Source organism: Pelophylax lessonae (genome assembly GCF_965119305.1).
Source record: "Pelophylax lessonae genome assembly, chromosome: 4".
Lineage (NCBI taxonomy): Eukaryota > Metazoa > Chordata > Amphibia > Anura > Ranidae > Pelophylax > Pelophylax lessonae.
This window is the reverse complement of record NC_138771.1, coordinates 620,732,179-620,756,582: the sequence shown is the minus strand read 5'-3', so window position 1 is coordinate 620,756,582 and position 24,404 is coordinate 620,732,179. Positions and strand designations below refer to the sequence as shown.

The window sequence follows — 24,404 nt, the reverse complement described above, 5'->3', positions numbered from 1 at the left end:
TACAGACAGAAGGGAGCTATGAGTCTGTCCTCCTTCTGCAGGGTGATACAGACAGAAGGGGCTATGAGTCTGTCCTCCTCCTGCAGGGGGATACAGACAGAAGGGAGCTATGAGTCTGTCCTCCTCCTGCAGGGTAATAAAGACAGAAGGGAGCTATGAGTCTGTCCTCCTCCTGCAGGGTGATACAGACAGAAGGGAGCTATGAGTCTGTCCTCCTCCTGCAGGGTGATACAGACAGAAGTGAGCTATGAGTCTGTCCTGCTCCTGCAGGGTGATACAGACAGAAGGGAGATATGGGTCTGTTCTCCTCCCGCAGGGTGATACAGACAGAAGGGAGCTATGAGTCTGTCCTTCTCCTGCAGGATGATACAGACAGAAGGGGACTATGAGCCTGTCCTCCTCCTGCAGGGTGGTACAGACAGAAGGGAGCTATGAGTCTGTCCTCCTCCTGCAGGGTGATACAGACAGAAGGGGGCTATGAGTCTGTCCTCCTCCTGCAGGGTGATACAGACAGAAGGGAGCTATGAGTCTGTGCTCCTTCAGAATAACACAGAAAGTAGGGAATCAGATTGCAACTACCTACCTCCATTTGTTTCATACACATGTGCAGAAAAGTTGGTGATTCCATGATCTGCATGCCACTCGCTGTCATTTTCTTCACACCAGCTTTCTTCTTGATCTTTAGCAAAAGGATCTCTGGTAACAAAAATGATTTTAAAAGTTGAGCAAAAAACTGCATACAACTCTGCCCAAGTATCATGGTGATATAGTGATACAATGCAAGAACATGTTTTTGGGGTGTAAAAAACCTACATCACTTTCCAGAATTCTACGGTCCCCCAAAGCTCTCACTAGTTCCTCCTGCTGACCTCCATAACACTGCTCTTTCTAATAATGTGGAAACCAGGGGACCAGGAGATCGACACTGAATTGTCATTTTCCCTGCAGATTTCTGCAATTCTCAGGATGGAATCAGCCTTTAGTAGTAATGGCAGGGGCAAAATAAGTATTTGTTGTCTTCTATTACATGAACACCTTCCTTGAGTTAGTTTTGTGTAGCCACATATTAAATGGCAGTTATAATTAATAAGGGGGCTACTGAGCCATTGACTGTTCTTCATTAACACTTTTGCATTAAAGATGAATTTCAGGTGTGGCTGTTTTTGCATAGTTACACTGGTACTAATGCAAGTATGTATGTGCCATACCTGGCCGATGCCCCTGGATGATGGAAATCACTGGAGATGGAACTTCCACCACAGCCTTGTCACTGGCTTTCGGGTCCTATACCGAGTGGTAGCTTTTTTGATTGGAAGAGGTGTAAAGGTGGGCTAGTGATGTCACAATCTCCACATCATCCAATCAGAATACACTTTGCATTCATTGGAAAAATGCAAAGTGTTCTCTGAATAGTGACCCTGCCGAGCAAGTAACCTTCCGTGTTTACAGTGCTGCAGGGCAGCAGTCTGGGTTAGTACCTTGAAGCCAATGGAGATCACTGGAGTAACAGTGCCTACTTTATTATTATTATTATTCAGGATTTATATAGCGCCAACAGTTTGCACACCGCTTAACAAAATGAAGGCAGACATTGCAGTTACAATACAATTTGGTACAAAAAAGAATCAGAAGGCCCTGCTTGTTAGAGCTTCAGTGATTTCCAGCTTCCATGGGAATAGGAGTGTTATGGTATATCCATAGTTACATTGGCCAAATCTGGACTAACGTAATAATGCAAAAATGCCACAGCTGGAATTCAGCTTTAATTAAATTGCATGTAAAGGCATCTTAGATTTAGGAGTTTATTAAATAACTGGTCATGTCCCTGCTGGGGACATTCTTTCATGTTTTTTTGTCCTTGTGACCATTTTCACTAAGGGCTCTTCTACAAAGCAGAAAGGGACATATAGATGACTGGCTGAGTGTCAGATTTACCAGTCTTGCCACCCAGCTAAATTACAGCTAGACCGGTCTATACACATGCTGCTGTCCTAGCAATTTTAACTTAGACTAGTGAGTTTGATAGGTGGCCCCACCTGTCAGTCCCACACTAAGGTCAATGGGAGAGTGCCACAACCCCCAGCCAAATACTTGGCTCGAAGTTGTGGTTGTTGAATACAAAGTCCCCTTTCAAATTGAAAAAAGCAGATATTAAGGAGGTGGTAGGCCCCTGCTATACTGCCCCTGCAGGTCACCTTTAGGAGGGGGGGGTAAGAACTGCCACCATTTAAAAGAGCGTAAAGAAACAAAGGGGTTGGGAAATCCAAAGTGTTAAAGTTGTCATCAGAGCAAAAGGCAAGGGAAAATCTTCCAGTTGGGACAGATGTTCCTATGACAAGTCTCTAAGAAGGAAATTTCCTTCACTTTGTGGAGAGATTTCCTCCCATTTCATGTTGTTGTTTAATCCTTATCTACTATAACCAAAAAAAAAAAAAAACAATGGCTTTACATACACTGTAATTACCATGTGGATGTTAGATTATACAGCAAGCTTTAAACTTTAGATGCCTATTGAGATAAAACAGAAAAAAAAAAAATAGTACTCACAGTAATTTTGTGTCTTTACCACGTTTGAACAAGAAGTAAGCCATAGTGATTAAGGCAAGGGATAAGACAGCGATGGCAGCTCCGACTCCTCCGTACAAACCAGCCTTCAGTATGGGCCCATTACAGTCAGAGTACATATAGAGGTAGATGTCTGTCTCAGGACAGCTATGCAAAAAAAAAAAAAAATAGACCGCTCTCATTGCAACAGGAACAGGAATAATTGCAACCAGTGCTGGGTTAAGGTCATACCAAATTGTGCATCCCCTATCACTTATGTGGGCATCCCTGATCATCTTGTGCAACTAGGATCTATGATACCAGCACTACAATGCCATTTCTGCCTGTCTGACAGTTGAAAGGTGCATGAAAAAAAAAACATAAGGCGGTCAGCTAGTACCCTCAGAGTGCCATCACTTAGTAAGGACCACACACCCACACCTCTGTGCCATTGGGGCAGACAATGGACCTTGCCACTTTAAAGATCACTGCTCCCATGCTTAGGCTCCTCCTGTCAGGTAGGGCAGCTAACAGGCAACAGGGCAGGTCAGTAAGTAAAGGATGATTAGTCAGTAAAGAACAAAAGAGGTGAGGGCAGATTCTCAACCCCTCCTACACATTTAGATACTTCACCCAAGGCAGCTGCTCCACCCCCAGTTCTGGTTCTGCTTGCAACTCTACTAAAATCAAAAAGCCCTCCTATACTATTTTATAGTGGTGTTTAGTGGAGCACTCGAAAGCTGACCCCTGAAACCTGCTACACCACAATACACCCTTCAAGGGTGAGTAAAGTGGAGGCTTTATGGTGTAGTATGCTTAAAACTCATTTATTATAAATATAGCAACTTACATTTCTGAAGTATCCTAGACTCGACGCGTTTCTTCAGCAAGCGTCTGACGTCATCAGGAGTCATTATGACTCCTAATGACGTCAGACGTTTGTTGACAAAACGTGTCAAGTCTAGGGTACGGCGCTACGTCTCTTCCGGTATTTGGAATGCAGATAGAATGCAGAATGGCGTTCTAGACCTCGTAACTGCGATTCCTCTCTGTTGACATTACTATTTGGAAATGTAAGTTGCTATATTTATAATAAATGAACTTTAAGCATACTACACCATAAAGCCTCCATCTTTTCTCTACATTTGCCTGGGTTTTGCTTGGTACCAAGTGGACTGCTGTGGGGATCTTTATCTGTACTGACATTTTCCAAGGGACATCTGGTAAGTGGGTTGTGCATGTGGTGTCAGTGGAGGAGAGCACTAACCCATGAACACAAATGAGCTAATGTCTTTTGACATAAGGAAACCCATCATACTCACTCATAGGAGTTTAGGCACATTTTTTTGGACACGGACTTCACTTTAATATTCGCATTTGTTGGACTTATTGTTTTTAAACGCGGTCTCCCCCCCCCCCCCTTTTTTTCTTATCAATTTAAGCCTAGTTGCTTTTAGATGGGCCGCTCAGCACGTTTGTTGTTTGTACACACACACACACATATATATATATATCTACTTATCTATTTATTTATCTATATGGATATTTATTTATTTATTTAAGTACTTATAAATGTATTTCACAATTTATTAATTTTACATTCACTTATATATTCATTGAAAAACGTATTTGAACTGTGCGCAATTGCATTGGTGTTCTATACACTATTTTTTCAATACTTTTTTATGAACCCCATTCCTACCGCAAAATGTTGGGAGGCATACAAAAGAGCACTACCTTTAATTGCTTTGAAGTACATACTTACAAGCATGAACGGCCAGTTTGATACCGGATTTGACAAGTGCCCTTGTTACAGCTTTTGTACTTCTTAGAGGAACTATCACAGTCAGATATGCAAGTCAGTTCATCATCGGTGAAGAAGTATGGGCTATAAAATTCTTTAAAACCCTCTGAACATTTTTCCAAGCAGAGCTCTGTGAAGACAAGGCATAATCAGGCTACTACTCGCATGGGAAACATTGCAGCAGCAAACTTAAATCACCATGAAGAGACTTACCCTCTGCAGTTTTTAGTTCCACTTGTATGATTTTCAAACTTTCACCATCAATACAGAATCTAGCTGTAAGGTTAAAATAAGGAAAGTTGGTAAATAAGCCTTTACAATGGCAGCAATCATCTTATGGATATTTAACATGATGAAATGCAGCATATTGCTTATTATTGCCAAGTGTGGTTTCCATGGTCACATCACCAGACCAGTCTATTTATGAGTGCACTGTGGCCAAAGATAAGAAAGAAATTCTAAGATATTTGAGCATTCTGAGAAAACACATCAGAAGTCTGGGGTAATAGCATTGATTTACTAAAGGTAGATAGACTGCTCACTTTGTGAGGACATTTGTCTCAGAGCTTAGTGAATGAGGTTAGGATCTGCTGACTTCCATTACCCAATCATGTGCAAGCAAAAATGCTGTGTTTTGTTTTTTTTTTCTTGCACGGGATTGGGTATTCTTTACAAAGTGAAACTTCACCCCATTCACTAAGCTCTGGGCAAATTTCCTTAAAAAGTGCAATTTCCCTTGCAAAGAGAATAGCATATTTACACTACTGTGCAAACGTTTTAGGCAGTTGTGGAGGAATGCTTTCAGAAATAGAAGTGTTAATAGTTTCTTTTTATCAAATAACAAAATGAAAAGTAAATGAACAGAAGAGAAATCCATTACAATCAATACGTGTGACCGCCCTTTGCTTTCAAAACAGCATCAATTATTCTAGGTACACTTTTGGAATGAACTCGGTGGCTAGGTTGTTCCAAACATCTTGGAGAACAAACCACAAATCTGCTGTTGATGCAGGCTGCCTCAAATCCATCTGTCTCTTTATTTAATCCCAGACAGACTCTATGATGTTGAGATCAGGAATCTTTGAGAGCCAAACCATCACTTCCAGGACTCCTTGTTCTTCTTTATACTGAAGATAGTTCTTAATGGCATTGTATGTTGGGGGTCGTTGTCCTGCTGCAGAAAAAATTTGGGGCCAATCATACGCCTCCCTAATGGTATGGCATGATGGATAAGTATCTGCCTGTATTTTTTAGCGTTGAGGACACCATTGATCCTCAACACCATGCTTCATTGTTGCCGGCAGACACTCAATATTGTACCGCTCTCCAGCCCTTCAGCAAACAAACTGCCTCCTGCTACAGACAAATATTTCACATTTTGACTCATCAGTCCAGAGCACCTGCTGTCATTTTTCTGAACCCCAGTTCCTATGTTTTCATTCATAGTTGAGTCGCTTAGCCTTGTTTCCCCATCTGAGTTATGGCTTTTTGGCTATAATTCTTCCATGAAGGCCACTTCTGGCCAAACTTCTCCAGACTGTAGATGGGTGTTTCCACCAGTTCTGTGCTGATGGCACTGCTGGACATCTAATGATTTCAAAGGTGTAGCACTACTCCCTTGGGAGCTGCTGATTACGGGTTCCCCTGGGTTACCATTAGCAACAACATGACATTTTGACATTTTCTCAAGTGTTTTAGCTCAGTCAGGAAACAGTCCAGTATCTTTGTTTTTTTTGTGTTTTTATTTGGAACTTGGATAGGAGAAGGGAATGAGTGGGATACTCCAACTTATACAACTATGCACAATTTGCTGCGACGACTTAATAATGCTGAGTAACGCTGCTTAAGTTGGACACAAGTTGTGACACAGGACTGAATAAACTTTCTGAGGTAATCTGTACTGTACTGCTGAATAACTTCAGGGCCCTTCAGGGTCAACTACACGGCACCCCCTTCACTGTAACACTCCCAGTGTGAGCTAGCTCCTTGATCCCCTGACCTCTCTGGAGTGGTCCCCTCTCTTAGACAGACCCTTAGGCAGAACTCCTGGTACTCACGATACTGTTTTTCCCAACAGTCTCTTCCAGCGACTCCACTTGTCAGTGCTCTGGATACTCTGCAGCTCAGCTCCACTCACTTGGTTCACAAGGCCGGCCACCAGAACCACCTTCCTCACACCTGCAGGAGGAGAGACAGCCGTCCACCTCTTCCTGGGACTTTGCTCCCACCAAAAGTCCCCGTTTCACATGCTCCCTCCAGGTTTATAGCCAATCCCAGGATGCATTGCCCACCCACTGAGACAGCCACAAATCCTGGTGTTTGTTGCTGTCCAAAAGAGTGTTAACACTCTGCCTGCTGCGAGAGTCGGTGGTGTGTATATGAGCCCTATCTAACATCAAGGGCTTCATTATCTCTTTTGGACTCCAGTTGTCCACAGGGCTGCACACTGGGGGGGGTGTACTTCTTTGACGGACCTTCAGGGGAATACCGCACTATTTCCTAACTGTGACCCACCAGGCAAATGTCTTTCTGACACCAGTTGCTTTTAAATGATATGATATGCAGTGGATAAGTCTAGCTACAGATGTCAGATCTACCCCTGAGGAAGAAGTTTCTTGATTTCGAAATGCATTGGGTATCTCTCACTGTTTAGGCTGACAACCACATGTATTATGTATAGCATGTAATGAACTGTTTGAATATTTTAATAATATTTTCACTAATGTTGATATTTATTTAATAAAAATTAACTTTTTTCAATACTATTTTTGTAATTTATGTGAGTGCCTTAAAAGTCCCACAACAAGGGGAAAATCTTTCTTTTCATAAAAAGATATAATAACATATTCATCCATATTCATTCCATGCTTCATCCATGTCCATCCATGCCATATCCATGCCTCATCCATGCCCACCCATGCCACATCTGTGCCCACCCATGCCATCTCAGTGCTCATCCGTGGCTCATCTATGCCACATCCGTGTTTATCTATGCCACATCCATGCTCATCCATGCCAAATCCGTGTTCATCTATGCCACATCCATGCCACATCAGTGGCATGACAAACCGCCGTATAGTGACTACTAATGATGACTACTATGACTACTAGTGACTACTAATGAATGACTACTAATGATGAGCCGAAACCCCCCCCCCCCCGGTTCGGTTCGCACCAGAACACCGCGAACAGAGGAAAAGTTTGTTCGGACAAACTAACCCTAACCCTATTGAAGTCTATGGGACTCGAACCTTGAAAATCAAAGGCCTCATTTTGAAGGCTTAAATGCAAGTTATGGGGGTTTGGGTACTGACCTAGGGAACATGTAGCAATGAAAAAAAAGTTTTTAAAAACGATTGTTTTTAAAGGAGCAGTGATTTACTGATTTTAATGAGGCTTAAAGTGAAACTATAAAAATGAAAAAATCCTTCAAATATCGTTCCTGTGGGGTGCTGAAAATGTCCCCCTCGGCTTATACTAGAGTCATAACAAAAAAAACGTTCCCTTCCGGGCCGACGTGCTCCGAGGCCCCTTAGATTTAAAAATGGCGCCGCTCGGCACCAACATGTCACCGCACATGCGCAGCTGCTGCTGGGGTAAGGCCGTACACGTTCGGCTATTACCGGGAATAGCCAAACGTATACGAGCTTTCCCGAGCGGCGGCGCATGCGCAAGGACGCGTTGGCGCCGGGCGGCGCCTTTTTTAAATCGAAGGGGCCTCAGGAACAGGTGAGACTCCTCCACAGCTGCACTACCTGCCATTATGCGGGGCTGCGGGCATACTACAAGAGGCTGCGGGCATGGTACACACGGCACCTCCTGTAGTATGCCCGCAGCCCCGCATTCTCTTATACTATGCCCGCAGCCCTGCATTCTCCTGTACAATGCCCACAGCCCTGAATTATCCTGTACCATGCCCACAGCCCTGCATTCTCCTGTACTATACCTGCAGCCCTGCACTCTCCTGTACCATGCCCGCAGCCCTGCATTCTCCTGTACCATGCCTGCAGCCCTGCATTCTCCTGTACCATGCCCGCAGCCCTGCATTCTCCTGTACCATGCCCGCAGCCCTGCATTCTCCTGTACCATGCCCGCAGCCCTGCATTCTCCTGTACCATGCCCGCAGCCCTGCATTTTCCTGTACCATGTCCACAGCCCTGCATTTTCCTGTACCATGTCTGCAACCCTGCATTCTCCTGTACCATGCCCGCAGCCCTGCATTCTCCTGTACCATGTCATCAGCCCTGCATTCTCCTGTACCATGCCCACTGCCCTGCATTCTCCTGTACCATTTCCGCAGCCCTGCATTCTCCTGTACCATGCCTGCAGCCCTTAATTCTCCTGTACCATGCCTGCAGCCCTGTATTCTCCTGTACCATGCTCACAGCCCTGCATTCTCCTGTACCATGCCCGCAGCCATGCATCTCTTGTACCATGCCCACAGCCTGCATCTCCTGTACCATGCCCACAGCCCTGCATTCTCCTGTACCATGCCTGCAGCCCCTGTTTTGGGTCTCGTGGTGGTCCAGTAGCTGCTGCATTTCCCACCCTAGGCTTATACTCGAGTTTATAATTTTTCCCATTTTTTTGTGGTAAAATTAGGGGCCTCCGCTTATATTCGGGTCGGCTTATGCTCAAGTATATAAAGTATGTAGATATTGTAGGCTATAAAATATTTTAAAACTAAGTGAACTGGAGTGAAAAGTTTGATGAATGTGAATTGTGTGTTTTGTAAAAATGGAAAAGAAAAGTTTAATAAAAATGATCTGATTTAAAAAAAAAAAAAAATGTTATGTTACCACAACTCACATGTTAAAGGTACATATTATATTTTGCACATCAAATCCAAAACCGCTTGTGGCGCTCACAGGTTTGGAGGAGATGCATAGGCGGCCTGCCCCCAAGCTGACATTACTTCCGCCCTATACCCACAGGGGTCCCAGAACTTTCTACATCTCCTCCAGCCCTGTGAGCACCGCAAGCGGCCGTGGTTTTGGATTTGACATGCAAGATATATTATGTACTCCAAACATGTAAACTGTGATAACATAACATTTTTTTTAATAAACTGCCCATTGCTTTACTTCTTAGATGGTGCTTCCCTGTCTTTCTTTACTGAATCATACAGGATCGGTGGGGGAAATCCATCCAATTTGGACAGGAATTGAATTTGAATTGAACATTCCTGTTCAAATTCTATGCAATTATTTTGCAGTGCAATTTAAGCCCATTCACTTTGTATGGGCTCAAATCGCACCCCAAAGATATTGGTACTCAGTATTGGGGAGAAAATGACCAAAAGTATCGGTACTCATACTCGCCAATTAAAAAAAAAAAAAAAAACTGTATTGTAAGGCTAAGTTCCCCTTTGAACAAAATAAAATAAATGCAAATTTTTTTTGCAGGTAAAAAAAAAATTGAATTTATTATTATTATTTTTTTTTTTTTAAGAAGCCTGCAAAGCATTGCATTCACTATCATCAGATCACGGGTGCAATGTCCAGTTGCTGAAACTTTCTGGACAGCTGTCTGCCCATACCTCTGATATGGGCAGATAAGTACTTTAGAGCAGGAAGATCATTTACGCTCACCAGTGCAAGAGTCACTGTGTGAAAGGATGGACCTATTTCACTTACAGATAAAAATACTTACAGTTGTCATCTGTGCATTGTTTAAGTAATTCCAATTGTTCTGTTAGTGTTTGTATTGCTTTATTGTATTTAGCGTTGGTCGTATTCGAGTCTTTATTTAATGGTAACTTGAACTTGACGTCATAATTCACACTCATATTGTCACTCTTAGCAGATTCATCGGCATTTCTTGGAAAGACTCTTCCTTTCCTAGCTGTGTCACTTCCAGGCCTACCAGAGAAACACATAGGGCATTTGAGAGAATCCATATTTACATTATACTAAACACATTATGAGATTGTCGGTGGGGATGATTGCAGGGCAGGATAGTGAGAACCCAGATTTGGCTTTTAATGTTTCATGATTTGCTCAGATACAAAACTGATTAGATTTTTTACTCCCAGCTTCAAATGTTTTATAAGCTACAGATTGGCAACTAAGGATACTGTATATGTTTTAACCTAGAGATGGAAGGTAACCTGCTTGCATATTGCCCCTGGTGACTGGTGTTGTTTTTGTACTCACTTGATACTTCCTTGTAGCTTCTACCAACCTCTTGACAGTTACCAAGTGACCACATTGCCCTTCAAACACTAAGTCTAAAGGGGTAATAGGTAAGTAAAAGAACATGTTTAAACTCCAACACCCTTCCCTGGGCAGCAAATGAAGCAGCTATCTTTTGCCCTAGTTCTTCAGCTGGTTAGCATTGGGGCCCAGTCTTTATGATAGTGCACACAGATACAGATACAGTAAAGCATGCATGCAGTGGTGAATGCTGATGGTCAAATTATGTTAGGAACCATGAAGAGACAGAAAATGCAGTTAAATCATACTTTTAACAAAATAGCAAAAAATAACAGAGTTCAGAAACATAGTTAAAAACTGAAGCCAGAAGAGTTTGGATGCCAGAGCAGGTAATCAGATGAGTCAGGGTCAGGAAGAAGATAGTGTAGTAAGGAGCTAAAACAGGAGCTGTTATTGGAAGCAAAATCAGCCAGGCTAAGTCATACACAGGAACACACTGGAGAAAAAAGAGCTGCTCTTAAATAGCAGAAGCCCATCCCTGAGACATGTCCAGTTCCTAAGTGCTCATTCTCTGCTTGCAGCAAAATTAGCCCTCTCACCAACCCAGTAATACAGCCACAAAACTCCTGCTGTTTAGGTGCCCTCTGGTACAGTACAGCACACCAGGACCTGTGCAGCAAAAGATCATATTCTAAAATGACTCAGTCCTCAGTGTCTCTGCACACTTGGATTCTCTCTCTGTGGTCCAGTGGCTCGTATGGGCAGGCACACCTCCAAACAGGGAGATGTTCTCTATCTGGTTCCCTTGCAGCTAAGAGAAAGCTAGTCTATCCACAGTCCGGTAAAACAGCCTCTGTCTCCACCATTATTGCTGTCTTTCTCTGGGAGTTGCAGTGTAATAGTCCATAGAAGTCTACAACATGGCTTTTCCCCAAACTTCAACTCCCACCTTCCAATGCAGTTAGTATGGAAGTCTGTGGAGCTCCTTTTGGCCTGCTGGTACCCCCAGCTGGCATGAGGCAGACAGCATGCCTAAATCAAGCATGTCAATTTAGTTCTATTTTACTGAGTCACTGCAAACTGTATCATACCCTGAGCTGTTGGTGAGTCATTTTGGGGACTGGACCTCCTTGTGACCACTACACATACACGCTAAACATTTATATTTTACAATCCTCTTGATCTCGAGTATGGAAATGGCGAAAACACATTTTAAAAAGGCTTTTCGCTTTTCAAAGACTTATGTATGCAATTGAAAGGAAACCTGTGAGAAATGAAGAGTTTATCATTTCTGACCCTATCATAAAACAGAATAGAAAAAAATAAAATGAAAGAAAGAAGATAAAGTTAAAGTGGAAGGTCGAAGAGCAAAGAAATTATGTGGGAGTAGTAATAGCAGATGGAAAAATAGGAGGAGAATCTGACACTATCTAGTGCCTATAAGATTTGGATCAGGGTAGAACCAGCAAGTTATTTGTGCTCTAAATCACCCTTGTACCTTTTTTTTAGGAGAATAATTTGATGTCACATACTGTACTATGAGCCTGAAAAGCTAAGTTGTGGTTATTCTCACCTTATCTGTTTAATCTCCACTCCAACATATTCATCAATTTTTGAATAAACGATGTTCATCTACAAAGAGAAGAAGAAAAGGGAAGAAAGAATAAAACTGTTTTATGTGTACAACATTTATGGCATTTGATTCTGAGCAGTAACCATTAATATTTTAGCTGATGGTAGCACTGCAAATTAAAACTGTGTTTAAATTAAAATGGTGCTATATCCCTTTGAATGAACATCAAATATGATATATGACTCCTCCTACTCAAATAGTACTATGCATACAATATTGAAAAATATACTGTAGCTTTTCCTTACAGTGAGTATAAACACCTTACCATAACTCAGTGCAACAAATTTCCTTTAGCAATGACTAAATGATGACAACAATAAATAAACCAATGTTTATAAACCAATAAATAAAGCAATGACTAAATGATGACAACAATAAATAAACCAATGCAGTTTTTTAAGTCTTAGGCCCCTTTCACACTTGTATGACCTGAAAGTCGCACGCCTTTTATGTGACTTTGCAGCACGACTTTGACACGACTTGAAGCATTGCCTGTGTAATCTTGAGGTCTATAGATCTCCAGTCGCATCAAAGTCAGACCAAAGTAGTGCAGAGTCTACTTTGAAGTCACTGCGACTTGAATTTGCAAAGATATGAATGGTGCTCATTGGAAATCATAGGGTATGACTTTTCCTGGGACTTTGCAGTCCCAAGTTGCAGGACAAGTTGTCCAAGCATGAAAGGGGCCTTAGTCAGAAAATTAGGTTCTGTTACATGGCTTCAGGCTGTCCCCTTGTGTAGATATAGTGATGTAAAACATAAAAAATAAGTGCCTATACTGTTTAAAATCCAGTATTACACTGTCTCACCCTGCTCTGCACATGCTCAGTTGCTCTGCATTTTTAGGCACTGACAAATTTGTAGAGTCACACAGATATGAATGGTACTCATTGGAAATCATGAGGAACAACTTGTCATGCGACTTTGCAGTCCCAAGCCACAGGACAAGTTGCACAAGTGTGAAAGGGGCCTTACTGAGAGTTAAATAGAAATTGGCCAACAGCAGGACAATTTTTCATCAGCGAGAATAAGGACAGGTGCGTCAAGGCTGGCCTTTTATAGCTTAAAGGAAAAAGCATGAACCGCTACTAAAACAACCTTAAAAACAGCCTTTCTTCAAACTGAAAGAAATCTGATTGGGGTGCTACTGTTGTATATAAGCCAAACGTATTGCAAATAAAACCCCCAAAACAAACCATCAGTCCAAATATACGTTGTCAGTGTACAAAAATGCTGACACTATGGGGTTGATTTACTAAAACTGGAGAGTGCAGAATCTAGTGCAGCTCTGCTTCAGAGCCAATCAGGTTTTTTTTCAAAGCTTTATTGAACAAGCTGAAGTTAGTAGCTGATTGGCTACCATGCATAACAGCACCAGGTTTTGTACTCTCCAGTTTTAGTAAATCAACCCATGTCTGTTAAAATTGTAGAAACTGGACAGTATTTTTTAACTTTTTTTTTTTTTCATTGCTACATGTCCCCCATGGCAGTGCAATGTTTTTTTGTTTTAAACATAGTTTATCTGTTAGCCCTATTAGCCCTATAGATGGTAAGAACTTAATAACAGGATTCGCTTTTCAAACCCCGCAGAATTAATCATTCCTATCAACAACCAATAGGAACATTTCATCATTATTAATGAGAAACTTTTAGTTACCAATGACAACAGTCAAAGACTAATAAGATATAATGAATAACCAATAACAGATATTCAGCGACCAATGGGAAATTTAAGTGGCCAATGGTATTTAGTGACCAATGGGATCACCCATTTACCAATGGCAACAGTCAATGACTAATAAGATATAATCAATAACCAATAACAAACATTCGGCAACCAATGGGAAATTTAAGTGGCCAATGGGATTTAGTGACCAACGGGATCATTCCTTGACCAATAAGAAACATTCAGTGACAAATATGAAACATTCTGCAACCAATGCAATTGCGCTTTGAGTTGCTCTTCACAAATAAATCTAGTGAGGTATTAAATATAAATGAAATCTCACCTCTGTTATAAATTCAGCCTCAAACAGTTTATATTCATTAGATGAGGAATTCTGTAACTCAGGCTGATAAACTCTGTTAGTGATTTTAATTTCCACCATTACTGTTGCTACCACTGTTTTGCCTATAGGAAAGATAAACACTGGGTTAACAATGTATATAAATGTCCTAATATACCCATACAATTTCTAGTATGTCCATCCTTTTATTTTTTGTGCATTTTGTTGTTATTTGATTTTTTTCCCCAGCAGCAAAAAAATGAATAAAGGGAATGTCACTCTTTTTATTTTACCCTTTTGCTATTTTTATCATTTCTGTAGAAAAAAAAAAATACACAATAAAAGAAAAACACAAGAGAAGGGATATAAAAATAATTTTGTGTCATTTTTTTTCCCACAGAAATAAAAAAACTGTAATAGTATAAAAAAAACCTCTATTAACATAATATACTGAACAAAATTATAAACGCAACATTTGTTTTTGCCCCCATTTTTCATGAGCTGAACTCAAAGGTCTAAGAAAACTGGGATTCATCCAAGAAAACACCTCTCCAAAGTGACAGACAACATCCAATGTGAGCATTTGCCCACTTAATTCGGTTACGACGACGACGAACTGCAGTCAGGTTGAGACCCCGATGAGGATGATGAGCATGCAGATGAGCTTCCATGAGATGGTTTCTGACAGTTTGTGCAGAAATTCTTTGGTTATGCAAACCGATTGTTGCAGCAGCTGTCCGGGTGGCTGGTCTTAGATGATCTTGGAGGTGAAGATGCTGGATGTGGAGGTCCTGGGCTGGTGTGGTTACACGTGGTCTGCGGTTGTGAGGCCGGTTGGATGTAATGCCAAATTCTCTGAAATGCCTTTGGAGACGGCTTATGGTAGGGAAATTAACCACTTAAGCCCCGGAAGATTTTACCCCCTTCCTGACCAGGGGGTATTTTGCGATTCGGCACTGCGTGACTTTAACGGACAATTGCGCGGTCGTGCGACGCTGTACCTAAACGAATTTGACGTCCTTTTTTTCCCACAAACAGAGCTTTCTTTTGGTGGTATTTGATCACCTGTGCGATTTTTTGATCACGCGATATAAACAAAAAAAGAGCGTCAATTTTGCAAAAATAACAATATTTTTCACATTTTTTTATATGAAATTCCCCCCAAAAAAAAAGTAAAAATCAAAATTTTTTAAAATTTTCGGCCAATTTGTTTTATGCTACCTATGTTTGGTAAAAAAAATCGCAAAAAGCGTATTTTGATTGGTTTGCGCAAAAGTTATCGCGTTTACTAACAAAAGGAAAGATTTTTGTCATTTTTGTTGTTTTTTTTTTTAACGCGTAATGGCGGCGATCTGCGATTTTTTTTGCGGTACTGCGACATTGGGGCGGACAGATCGGACCCTTGACTGACATTTGTGACACTTTTGGGGTTACCAGTGACATTTCTACAGTAATCAGTGCTATACATATGCACTGTTACTGTAAAAATACACTGGTTGTGAAGGGGTTAACTTTATTTGGAAGGGAGGGGCTGTGTGTATCCCTAGGGGCGTGCTTTCTACTGTGATTGGCTGTGGCTTGAGCTGTAAGGACACTGATCAACGGATCTACATACTAGATCAGTTTTATCAGTGTCTTTACAGCGAGGAGAATGACAGGCAGCTTGTTTACACAAGCTGCCTGACATTCTCCCTCTCCCCCGCCGATCGCCGAGTGACCGGCGGACATCGGGTCCACTGGTCACACGCGCGGGGGGGTCCGTGACCACGCGGGAGCGGGAGCGCGCCTCCGGGGGCGCGCGCTCGCTCCCTAGACCCTCACAAGCTAGTGACGTAGCCCTACGTCACTTTGCCTGTGAGGGGCTGACTGCCGACGTAGATCGGCGTTAGGCAGTCGGCAAGTGGTTAACATTCAATTCATGGGCAACAGCTCTGGTGGACATTCCTGCAGTCAGCATGCCAATTGCACGCTCCATCAAAACCTGTGACTTCTGTGGCATTGTGCTGTGTGATAAAACTGCACATTTTAGAGTGGCTTTTTATTGAGGGCAGCCTAAGGCACACCTGTACAATAATCATGCTGTCTAATCAGCATCTTGATATGCATCACCTGTGAGGTGGATGGATTATTTTGGCAAAGGAGAAGCGCTCACTAACACAGATTTAACCAGATTTGTGAACAATATTTGAGAGAAAAAGGCCTTTTGTGTACATAGAAAAAGTCTTAGATCTTTGAGTTCAGCTCATGAAAAATGGGGGCAAAAACAAAAGTGTTACGTTTATAATTTTGTTCAGTGTATAACTGAATGTTTGTTGTTTACAGGAGACATGTGCAGAACAGTAAAATGTGTTTAGTTTTGAATAGATTTGTTATGTTACTAATTTCATTTCATTAATTTATTTTGTAATTTGTTTAGTTTCATTTAAAGCGGAGTTCCGGGCAGAGAATCGTTTTTTTTTTTAACATACCCCCGGGACAGTCAGGGCTAGCACATTCCACAATGGCTAGCCTCTGATCTGTCCCGGTTCGCACTTACCTTTTAGAAGAAATACTTACTTAGAAGTTTTCTTCCACAGCGTTTCCATCTCGGTTGTGGGCAGCTGAAGCCGGCGCGGTCCTCTTCTCCGTCTTCTTCCGCGTCTTCGTGTCCCAGAATGCGCTGCACCGGCCCCTCTCGTCACTTCCGGTGCGGCGCCGCATTCCTAAACAGCTTCTGGGCATGCCCAGAAGCTGTTTAGCAGGGGAATGCGGCGTCGCCCGGAAATGACGAGCGGGGCCGGTGCGGCGCATTGATTCCTGGGAGCTATGACGTTCAGCTCCCAGGAATCATAGCGAGACAGGAAGTGACGGGGTGAGCCGCGGCTCCGAGGGAGGAAGCTGTCATAGGTGAGTATTTACGATCGTCAATTACAAGGTGAGTTTTTAAAAAAAAAAAATCTAACTATCCAATTCCTTTTCAGGTTAGGCTGAACTAGCGGACGGGCACAAAAAAAAAATATCGTTTTTGTGCCCGGAACTCCGCTTTAATTCTGTTTTATTTAATTTATTCATTTTCGAATTAATTCCAAATTTTCGGAACAATTTAAATTCGGATCGACTGAAAAATGTTTGACTCATCTTAATTTTGTGAGAAGAATAGCTGATTGTTAAGGAGCAGGTTGGGAAGCCAGCCGCCGCATCCTTAACAACCAATAACTCATCAGCTGAATAGAATGTAAACAGAAGAATTGTTTGCAATGAAAACTTCAGAAAAAAACAGAGTGGGGTTTCCTCCTATCTATACCAGGCCCTTCAGGTCTAAAGTGGATTTAAGTAGGAACCCATTCCAAATATAACAAAAAAAATGGTGTATGCCCCCCCCCCACAAAAATCAATACCTGACCCTTATCCGAGCATGCAGCCTGGCAGGCCAGGAAAGGGGGGGTAACTAACGAGCACCCCCTCCTCTGAACCATACCAGGCCACATGCCCTCAACATGGGGTTTGCTCTGGGGCAGAGGAGCTGCTGCCCTGCTATCACCTTGTCCCCATGTTGATGGAGAAAAAAGCCTCTTTCCCACAAACCTGGCCAAGTGGTTGTGGGGGTCTGCGTGCGGGGGGCTTATTGGAATCTGGAAGCCCCCCATGTGAAAGAGAATGTAGTGCCCATTCTCAGTCCCAAAAGAAGCTCAGAGAGTTAATAAAACCACAACAGGTTTTGACAAGTCCTTTATTAACCCCCCCCCCCCTAAAAACCCATACCCAAACGAAAAGAAAACACTGCTCACTGAACACAACTGTTCCCTTCCTGGGACACAGCCATCTGACAGGTAAATATAGGGGCAGAGGTTACCCGGTGAGGTCGCCGGGTGATCCCACCCCATAATGACACTTTCTCAATGAGAGGTAGACATGGGGGCGAAATCACTCGGTTACATCATCGGGTAGCCCCTGCCCCTATGTTTGCCTGTCATTCAGCTGTGGTCAGCAGGTGGCGTTTTTTTTTTTTTTTTTTTTTTTTTAATCTGGGTCTGCATTTTTATGTTCTTTTTTTTAATAATGACATTGTCAAAAACTGTTGTTGTGTTTTTATTAACTTTGACTTTTTTAGGTGATTGAGTAGGGTTACTATGTATCCCATACTCATTCACATGGGGGACTGGGATCTGGGGACCCCCTTCTTAAAGGGGGCTTTCATATTCCGATAAGTCACCCCCAGCAACCCCACAACCACCAGGCCACAGTTGTGGGGAAAAGGCCCTTGTCCCCATCAACATGGGGGTAAGGTGCTTTGGGGGAAGACCTCCTGCCCCAAAGCCCCGCTCATGTTGAGGGCATGTGACCTGGTATGTTTATTCTTTGGCCTGCTGGGCTGCATGCTTGGATAAGGGACTGGTATGGATAGGGGGGGACCCCACGCCATTTTTTTTTTTTTTAATTTTTCATTACTGCCAATTCTTTTCTTTACATTCAGCTGTCAGTGAGGAAACCCTTTGACAGCTGATGAGTCATTGGTTGTTAAGGATGCAGTGGCTGGCTTCCCAGCCCGCTCCCTAATACCCAGCTATTCTTCACACATAATTTGGATCAGTCAATCCAAATTTGAATCATTTTGAATCTAAATTTTGGAAATTGTTAGTAAACAAAATGACAAAACTAAACAAATTTCAACGAAATTCATTACTATTGTCATTCAGAGATCCGGATACATCCGAATCTCCAAATGACCAAAAATGTATCTGAATTTAGATTCGGGCCAAAACAAATTGCACATGTCTAGATTACACAGCAATGGTTTAAACATTCATGAAGGACTTACCAATAACAACTCTGTCAAGGGCAGTCTGACAAAATTCTCCAATGAAGTTTTCTGGACAAATACATTTCGATCCATCAAAAGAACCTCCATTTTGACAATAGGCTGTGAAAAAAAAGGGTTGTTAAATGGACATGATTCAGTAAAGTAAAATTCAGATGTGGAATGTTTAAATAACCTTATACTTTTAGGCTGGGTTCCCACTAGTGTGAATTAGATGTGGGTTTCACCACATCCAATTTGCATGACAGGAGAATGTGCCCGGCTCTCACTGGAGCTGGTCCACATATCTCCGAGGCAGCTGCGGAGCGGATTGCACAGGAGTCCTGGTTGGTTCCGTTTTAGGTCCGAATTTAAGCAAAAATTGGGGCCTGATTCATCGCTGAAACAGAGAACAGGAATGCACCGGACCCCTGCTGTGAGCCGCATCATTATGAAAGTGGAACTTCACTCTCTCAATCAACATGGACTATTTCTAAACCTTATGCTGCTAGCATTAGTAAATAGATAGGAAAGTATATCATATTTACTTGTTTTACACTTTTTTTTTGCATTTCTTCAGTTACTTCCTGGTTTCCATGCCTTAGCAAATGATGTCATACATCCCAGGAGTCTTGAGGAAGGGAGGGAGGGTTCTCAGTTCAGCCAATGCCTGAGACGAATTCCAGGAAGTAAATGATACATGAACCATCTGCCCTTACTCAAGATGGCCACGACTAGAAATGCCAGGGGGCGTTTTTTAAAATTATTTCTCAGCAGAATAAAGCATGGAGACAGGGATGGATGCGGGAGTTTGTTTTAATTACTAAAAATGAATGAAATAGCGTTTTTTGTTTGTGGTGCCCAGGTGCAGTGTAGTTCCACTTTAAATGTGAACCCAGCCTCACTGTGAAAGTTACCAAATGTTTAAGCACAAAGTCAGAGTTAGAACATTTTTTATGTTTTACATTTTTGACTAGAATTGCATATCATTCAATTGTTCACCTTTTTTTGCATAGATTTTGGTAAATAAACCCAACATTTTAACCTGTGCCCAGAACTCATGCAAGCCAGAACAATAGAGGCAAACAAATTGTAAATTCACTTTTGCTAAGAAAAACAAACTACTTCCCCGAGTCAAGAATTTGTAGAAACTCATGGCTGTAGATTGAACTAGAAAGATAATTTCAGAAAAACTTGTAAAACAATTTATTACATCATTTTTTTTTTTTTTTTAACAAACCTGACGTTACCCTTTCAATTTTCAATGCAGTTGCTCATGAAATGAGGTGGTAACATAATGCTTTTAATTACAGATAATTATATTGCACATTTGAGATATATATTTATCATTTGTAAATATTCATCACTACATTTATATATATATATATATATATATATATATATATATATATATATATATATATATATATATATATATATATATATATATATATATATATATATATATATATATACATAGTATCTCACAAAGGTGAGTACACCCCTCACATTTTTGTAATTATTTTATTTTATCTTTTCATGTGACAACACTGAATAAATGACACTTTGCTACAATGTAAAGTAGTGAGTGTACAGCTTGTATCACAGTGTCAATTTTCTGTCCCTTCAAAATAACTCAACACACAGCCATTAATGTCTCAAACCGCTGGCAACAAAAGTGAGTACACCCCTAAGTGGAAATGTCCAAGTTGGGCCCAAAGTGTTAATATTTTGTGTGGCCACCATTATTTTCCAGCACTGCTTTAACCCTCTTGGGCATGGAGTTCACCAGAGCTTCACAGGTTGCCACTGGAGTCCTCTTCCACTCCTCCATGATGACATCACAGAGCTGGTGGATGTTGGAGACCTTGGGCTCCTCCATCTTCCATTTTAGGATGCCCCACAGATGCTCAATAGGGTTTAGGTCTGGAGACATGCTTGGCCAGTCCATCACCTTTACCCTCAGATTCTTTAGCAAGGTAGTGGTCCTCTTGGAGGTGTGTTTGGGGTCGTTATGTTGGAATTGTGAATTGTGTCACAGTAAATGTTGGCATTCTTGCTTCCCTCAATGAACTGTAGATCCCCAGTGCCAGCAGCACTCATGCCGCCCCAGACAATGACACTCTCACCACCATGCTTGACTGTAGGCAAGACACACTTGTCTTTGTACTTCTCACCTGGTTGCGCCACACACGCTTGACACCATCTGAACCAAATAAGTTTATCTTGGTCACATCAGACCACAGGACATGGTTCTAGTAATCCATATCCTTAGTCTGGGGACTCTCCTCACAGGGTATATGGACAAAAAAGGCATCTCATAGTGTAAGTCCATACTATGAACATTTATTTGTTGAAAACAAAAAACTCACTTACAGAGGTACAAAGAATGAAAGCAATCCATCAGAACACTGTGCCCGGAACGCCCTGTGTTCCACAGACAGGAAACTCGAAACCAGAAGTGATGCAATGATGCTCTAGTCTCTTCCCTACGCATTTCATAAGAATGATGTGACGCAATGAAAAGGCAGTGAAAGCTTAGTTTTTTAGTAGATCCTGGTAGACTGTCAATCTTCTAATGTAAAAACACTCCAATTGCAGTAGATTACTTTTCAGTAAACACAGCGCCACCATGCCTTCATCCCATGCATTGCAGGGCTGTTGCAGGGGAGTTGTGGGACTGTTATGGCACAACCTAGTAAACTTGCATGGCGGTGGCAGTATTGCCCACACAATGTGATATGCTTGTGGGGAGGGATAGCATGGTGTGGTGGCAGCGAACACTTGGAGTCCTGTTGCAATAACAGAACTATATTGTAATTAAAGTTCAATAAAGCACAACCACCCGCAAGGAATACTTCCTAAACATGCACACTCACAGAATGTTGCAACACAGAGTATAACAGCCGGTTTCGGGTACACCAACAGTGTTGGTTTGAGGGACAGAATGCGGCCTGTCCAGTCTATATCCAAATGGGAAGGCTTCCAGGAAGGATGGCGAGTCCGTACACTTTCCCTTCTAATCTGGAACCTCTCCGTGCTGCTAATCATCGTCCCTGACAGACGGGTGATCTGTTCCTACACTACCCACACATGAAATACGTTTCAAGTCTAAAGCCAGAGTCAGATGGGGTGCCAGCATCCAATTGGACAGCTCCCCCAGTGACCCAGAAAACCATAAAGGAACCATGCTCTCTTTGACCCCCCCCCCCCTCCCTCTGCAAATCTGCCATGGCCCGGCATCCCCTTCAGTGGACAAAGTAGACTGCACCGCAACATGCTGTTTAATTTTTAATGCATCCTTAAAGCACATCATCTTGGCCGCAGCATGTGTAGAGCCCTGTGTGGCTGTAAGCCCTTGTTCAGGTGGAAGTTGGTAATACTACAGCTCAACTGCCCAGTTTTACTGCCCCTTATCCACATGTAAATCAAATACTTGAAGACCAAATAAAACCCAACTTTATCATTTTTGCTGTGATCTTTGAGGATCTTTAACCTGTTTATGCCGGCTATACAGATATATCCAGTGGCTGGGTGGGCTTTAACACAGAGGTGCCACCATATGCATTTATGGGTATTTTTTTTTTCTGTGCTGAGAGCATGCTAACTGTAATGTAACTAATCTGACAATTGGTTAAGAAGGAATTATGGACTTTAAAGGCACCCCAAGGATCACATAATTACAGGGCTACACTGAACTGCTGGTTTATCTAATATAGAGCCCTGGAGTTGCACCTGATTCTTTATGTACAGTTGGTATGCGTGTTTGGTATGGTTTAAACCCCTTATTTTATATTTGTGATAAAAGTAAGACATATAGAAACCTTATGTTTTAAGAAGACTCGAATATGCCAGTAGTAAAGAAAAAAACAAATTGTGTACATTGGTGTAGTAATAGTTAAACAGAAAAAAAAAGTAACGCTTCTTCCATCCAGACATATTTTCTTTTAGTACCTGTACAGGACACACCATTTGGAATGTAATAAATTGGACCACACATGTCTGCCATAAGGATTTTTACATATATCATTAACTTTCACAGAGATGGCTTAAAAATATAGCTAGAAGCCTTATTTTGTTCCATTTTATTGCATCCGGTACCCTGTATTAGTCATCTGTACTAAATATATACATCTATCACTTTGACTACACGACTAGGGGAGCATCTACTTCACTCTTTTTTTCTTGATGTCTAACAGTTTACTAATATAAAAAATAAATACATAAATAAATATTGCTTACATGTTGTTAGGCCACCGGGTCCTGTTGTCGTTGTTGGAGATACAGGTGTTGGAGATTTAGGAGCTGTTGTGGTATCGTTGACAGAGGTTATTGCAGTGCTGTTGGGTGAAATTGAACTGGGAGGATCAGTAGCTGATGACTCAGGAGTAGTGGACAGAATCTCAGTGGTTAAAGTACTGTTTGTCATTACAGCTGTGGCAGTTGATGATGCATCTGTATATGATGTTATCTCTTGTTCTCCTGACCCTTCTTGTGTCGTAAATTTTTCAGTAGTAGTTAATGGTGTTGTCTTAAGGTCTCCAGAGCCTTCTCCAGAGCCTTCTGGTGTTGTGTATGTTTGTGCAACCCTCGGTGTTGTTGATTTCATGTCTCCAGAGCCTTCAGCATATCTCAAACCAGATTCTGAATCTGATTCTGCTATGATTTCAACATTATGCGAATACCAATCAGCAAAGTTTTCCTGTAACAGCTCTGCCTCTTGTTTGGCATGAATTAATTGCTTATTTAAATGAGGATGTATGACAGGATACCTTTTTCTTCTTATGTAAATGTTTTCTGTATTTCTTGGTTGCTTCTGTTTGTTTGGTAAAGGAACATTTTCCTGTTGTTTTGTTTTTTCCTGTTCTTCTTGGTCCAACACATATTTTGTTTTTTGCTCATTTTCTAAATCTCGGGGCCCTAAACCTGGCTCTGGCTGAACATTCCACTTCCATTTTGCCACTGGAGAAAGAAATAGAGACACATTATCATTTAGAAACATTTAGGATGAAAAAGCTACAAATAAATCAGTAATGCAAAAATTCTAGCCATGATGTCAAAATGTTTTTTTTTTTTTCAGAAGTATACACCTTAACCACTTAAGCCCCGGAGGATTTGGCTGCTAAACAACCATATATGTGTGTGTATATATATATATGTATGTGTGTGTATATACATATATATATATATATATATATATATAACGCATGAATTATAATCTAATCAATAATATAATTTTACTATAATATATATATATATATATATATATATATATATATATATATATATACATATATATATATATTATAATAAAATTATATTATTGATTAGATTATAATTCATGCGTTTGTGTTTCAAATTTATCACATCTGGGATGTCTACTAGAGTCTTGTTTTGGTCAGGTTTAAGTCAGTAATTGCTAAGAATCGTAGGCCTATAATACATAACGCCAAATTTCCATGCAAAAAATTGTACCGCTTTTGGT

At 41.4% G+C, this 24,404-nt stretch overlaps 1 protein-coding gene across 1 annotated transcript in view; it reads right to left on the bottom strand.

Moving 5' to 3' along the window:
- LOC309552848 (mucin-17-like) overlaps window positions 1-24,404 on the bottom strand; it is a gene marked incomplete at its 5' end in the record, with an annotated part of 45,657 nt that overhangs the window by 16,487 nt on the left and 4,766 nt on the right. The window contains 9 exons of the mRNA XM_082253761.1: window positions 584-696; window positions 2,548-2,712; window positions 4,310-4,478; window positions 4,562-4,624; window positions 10,001-10,209; window positions 12,077-12,135; window positions 14,146-14,267; window positions 18,941-19,042; window positions 23,162-23,881. Coding sequence (XP_082109887.1) covers window positions 584-696; window positions 2,548-2,712; window positions 4,310-4,478; window positions 4,562-4,624; window positions 10,001-10,209; window positions 12,077-12,135; window positions 14,146-14,267; window positions 18,941-19,042; window positions 23,162-23,881 — 1,722 coding nt within the window. The remainder of the gene's footprint in view (window positions 1-583; window positions 697-2,547; window positions 2,713-4,309; window positions 4,479-4,561; window positions 4,625-10,000; window positions 10,210-12,076; window positions 12,136-14,145; window positions 14,268-18,940; window positions 19,043-23,161; window positions 23,882-24,404) is intronic.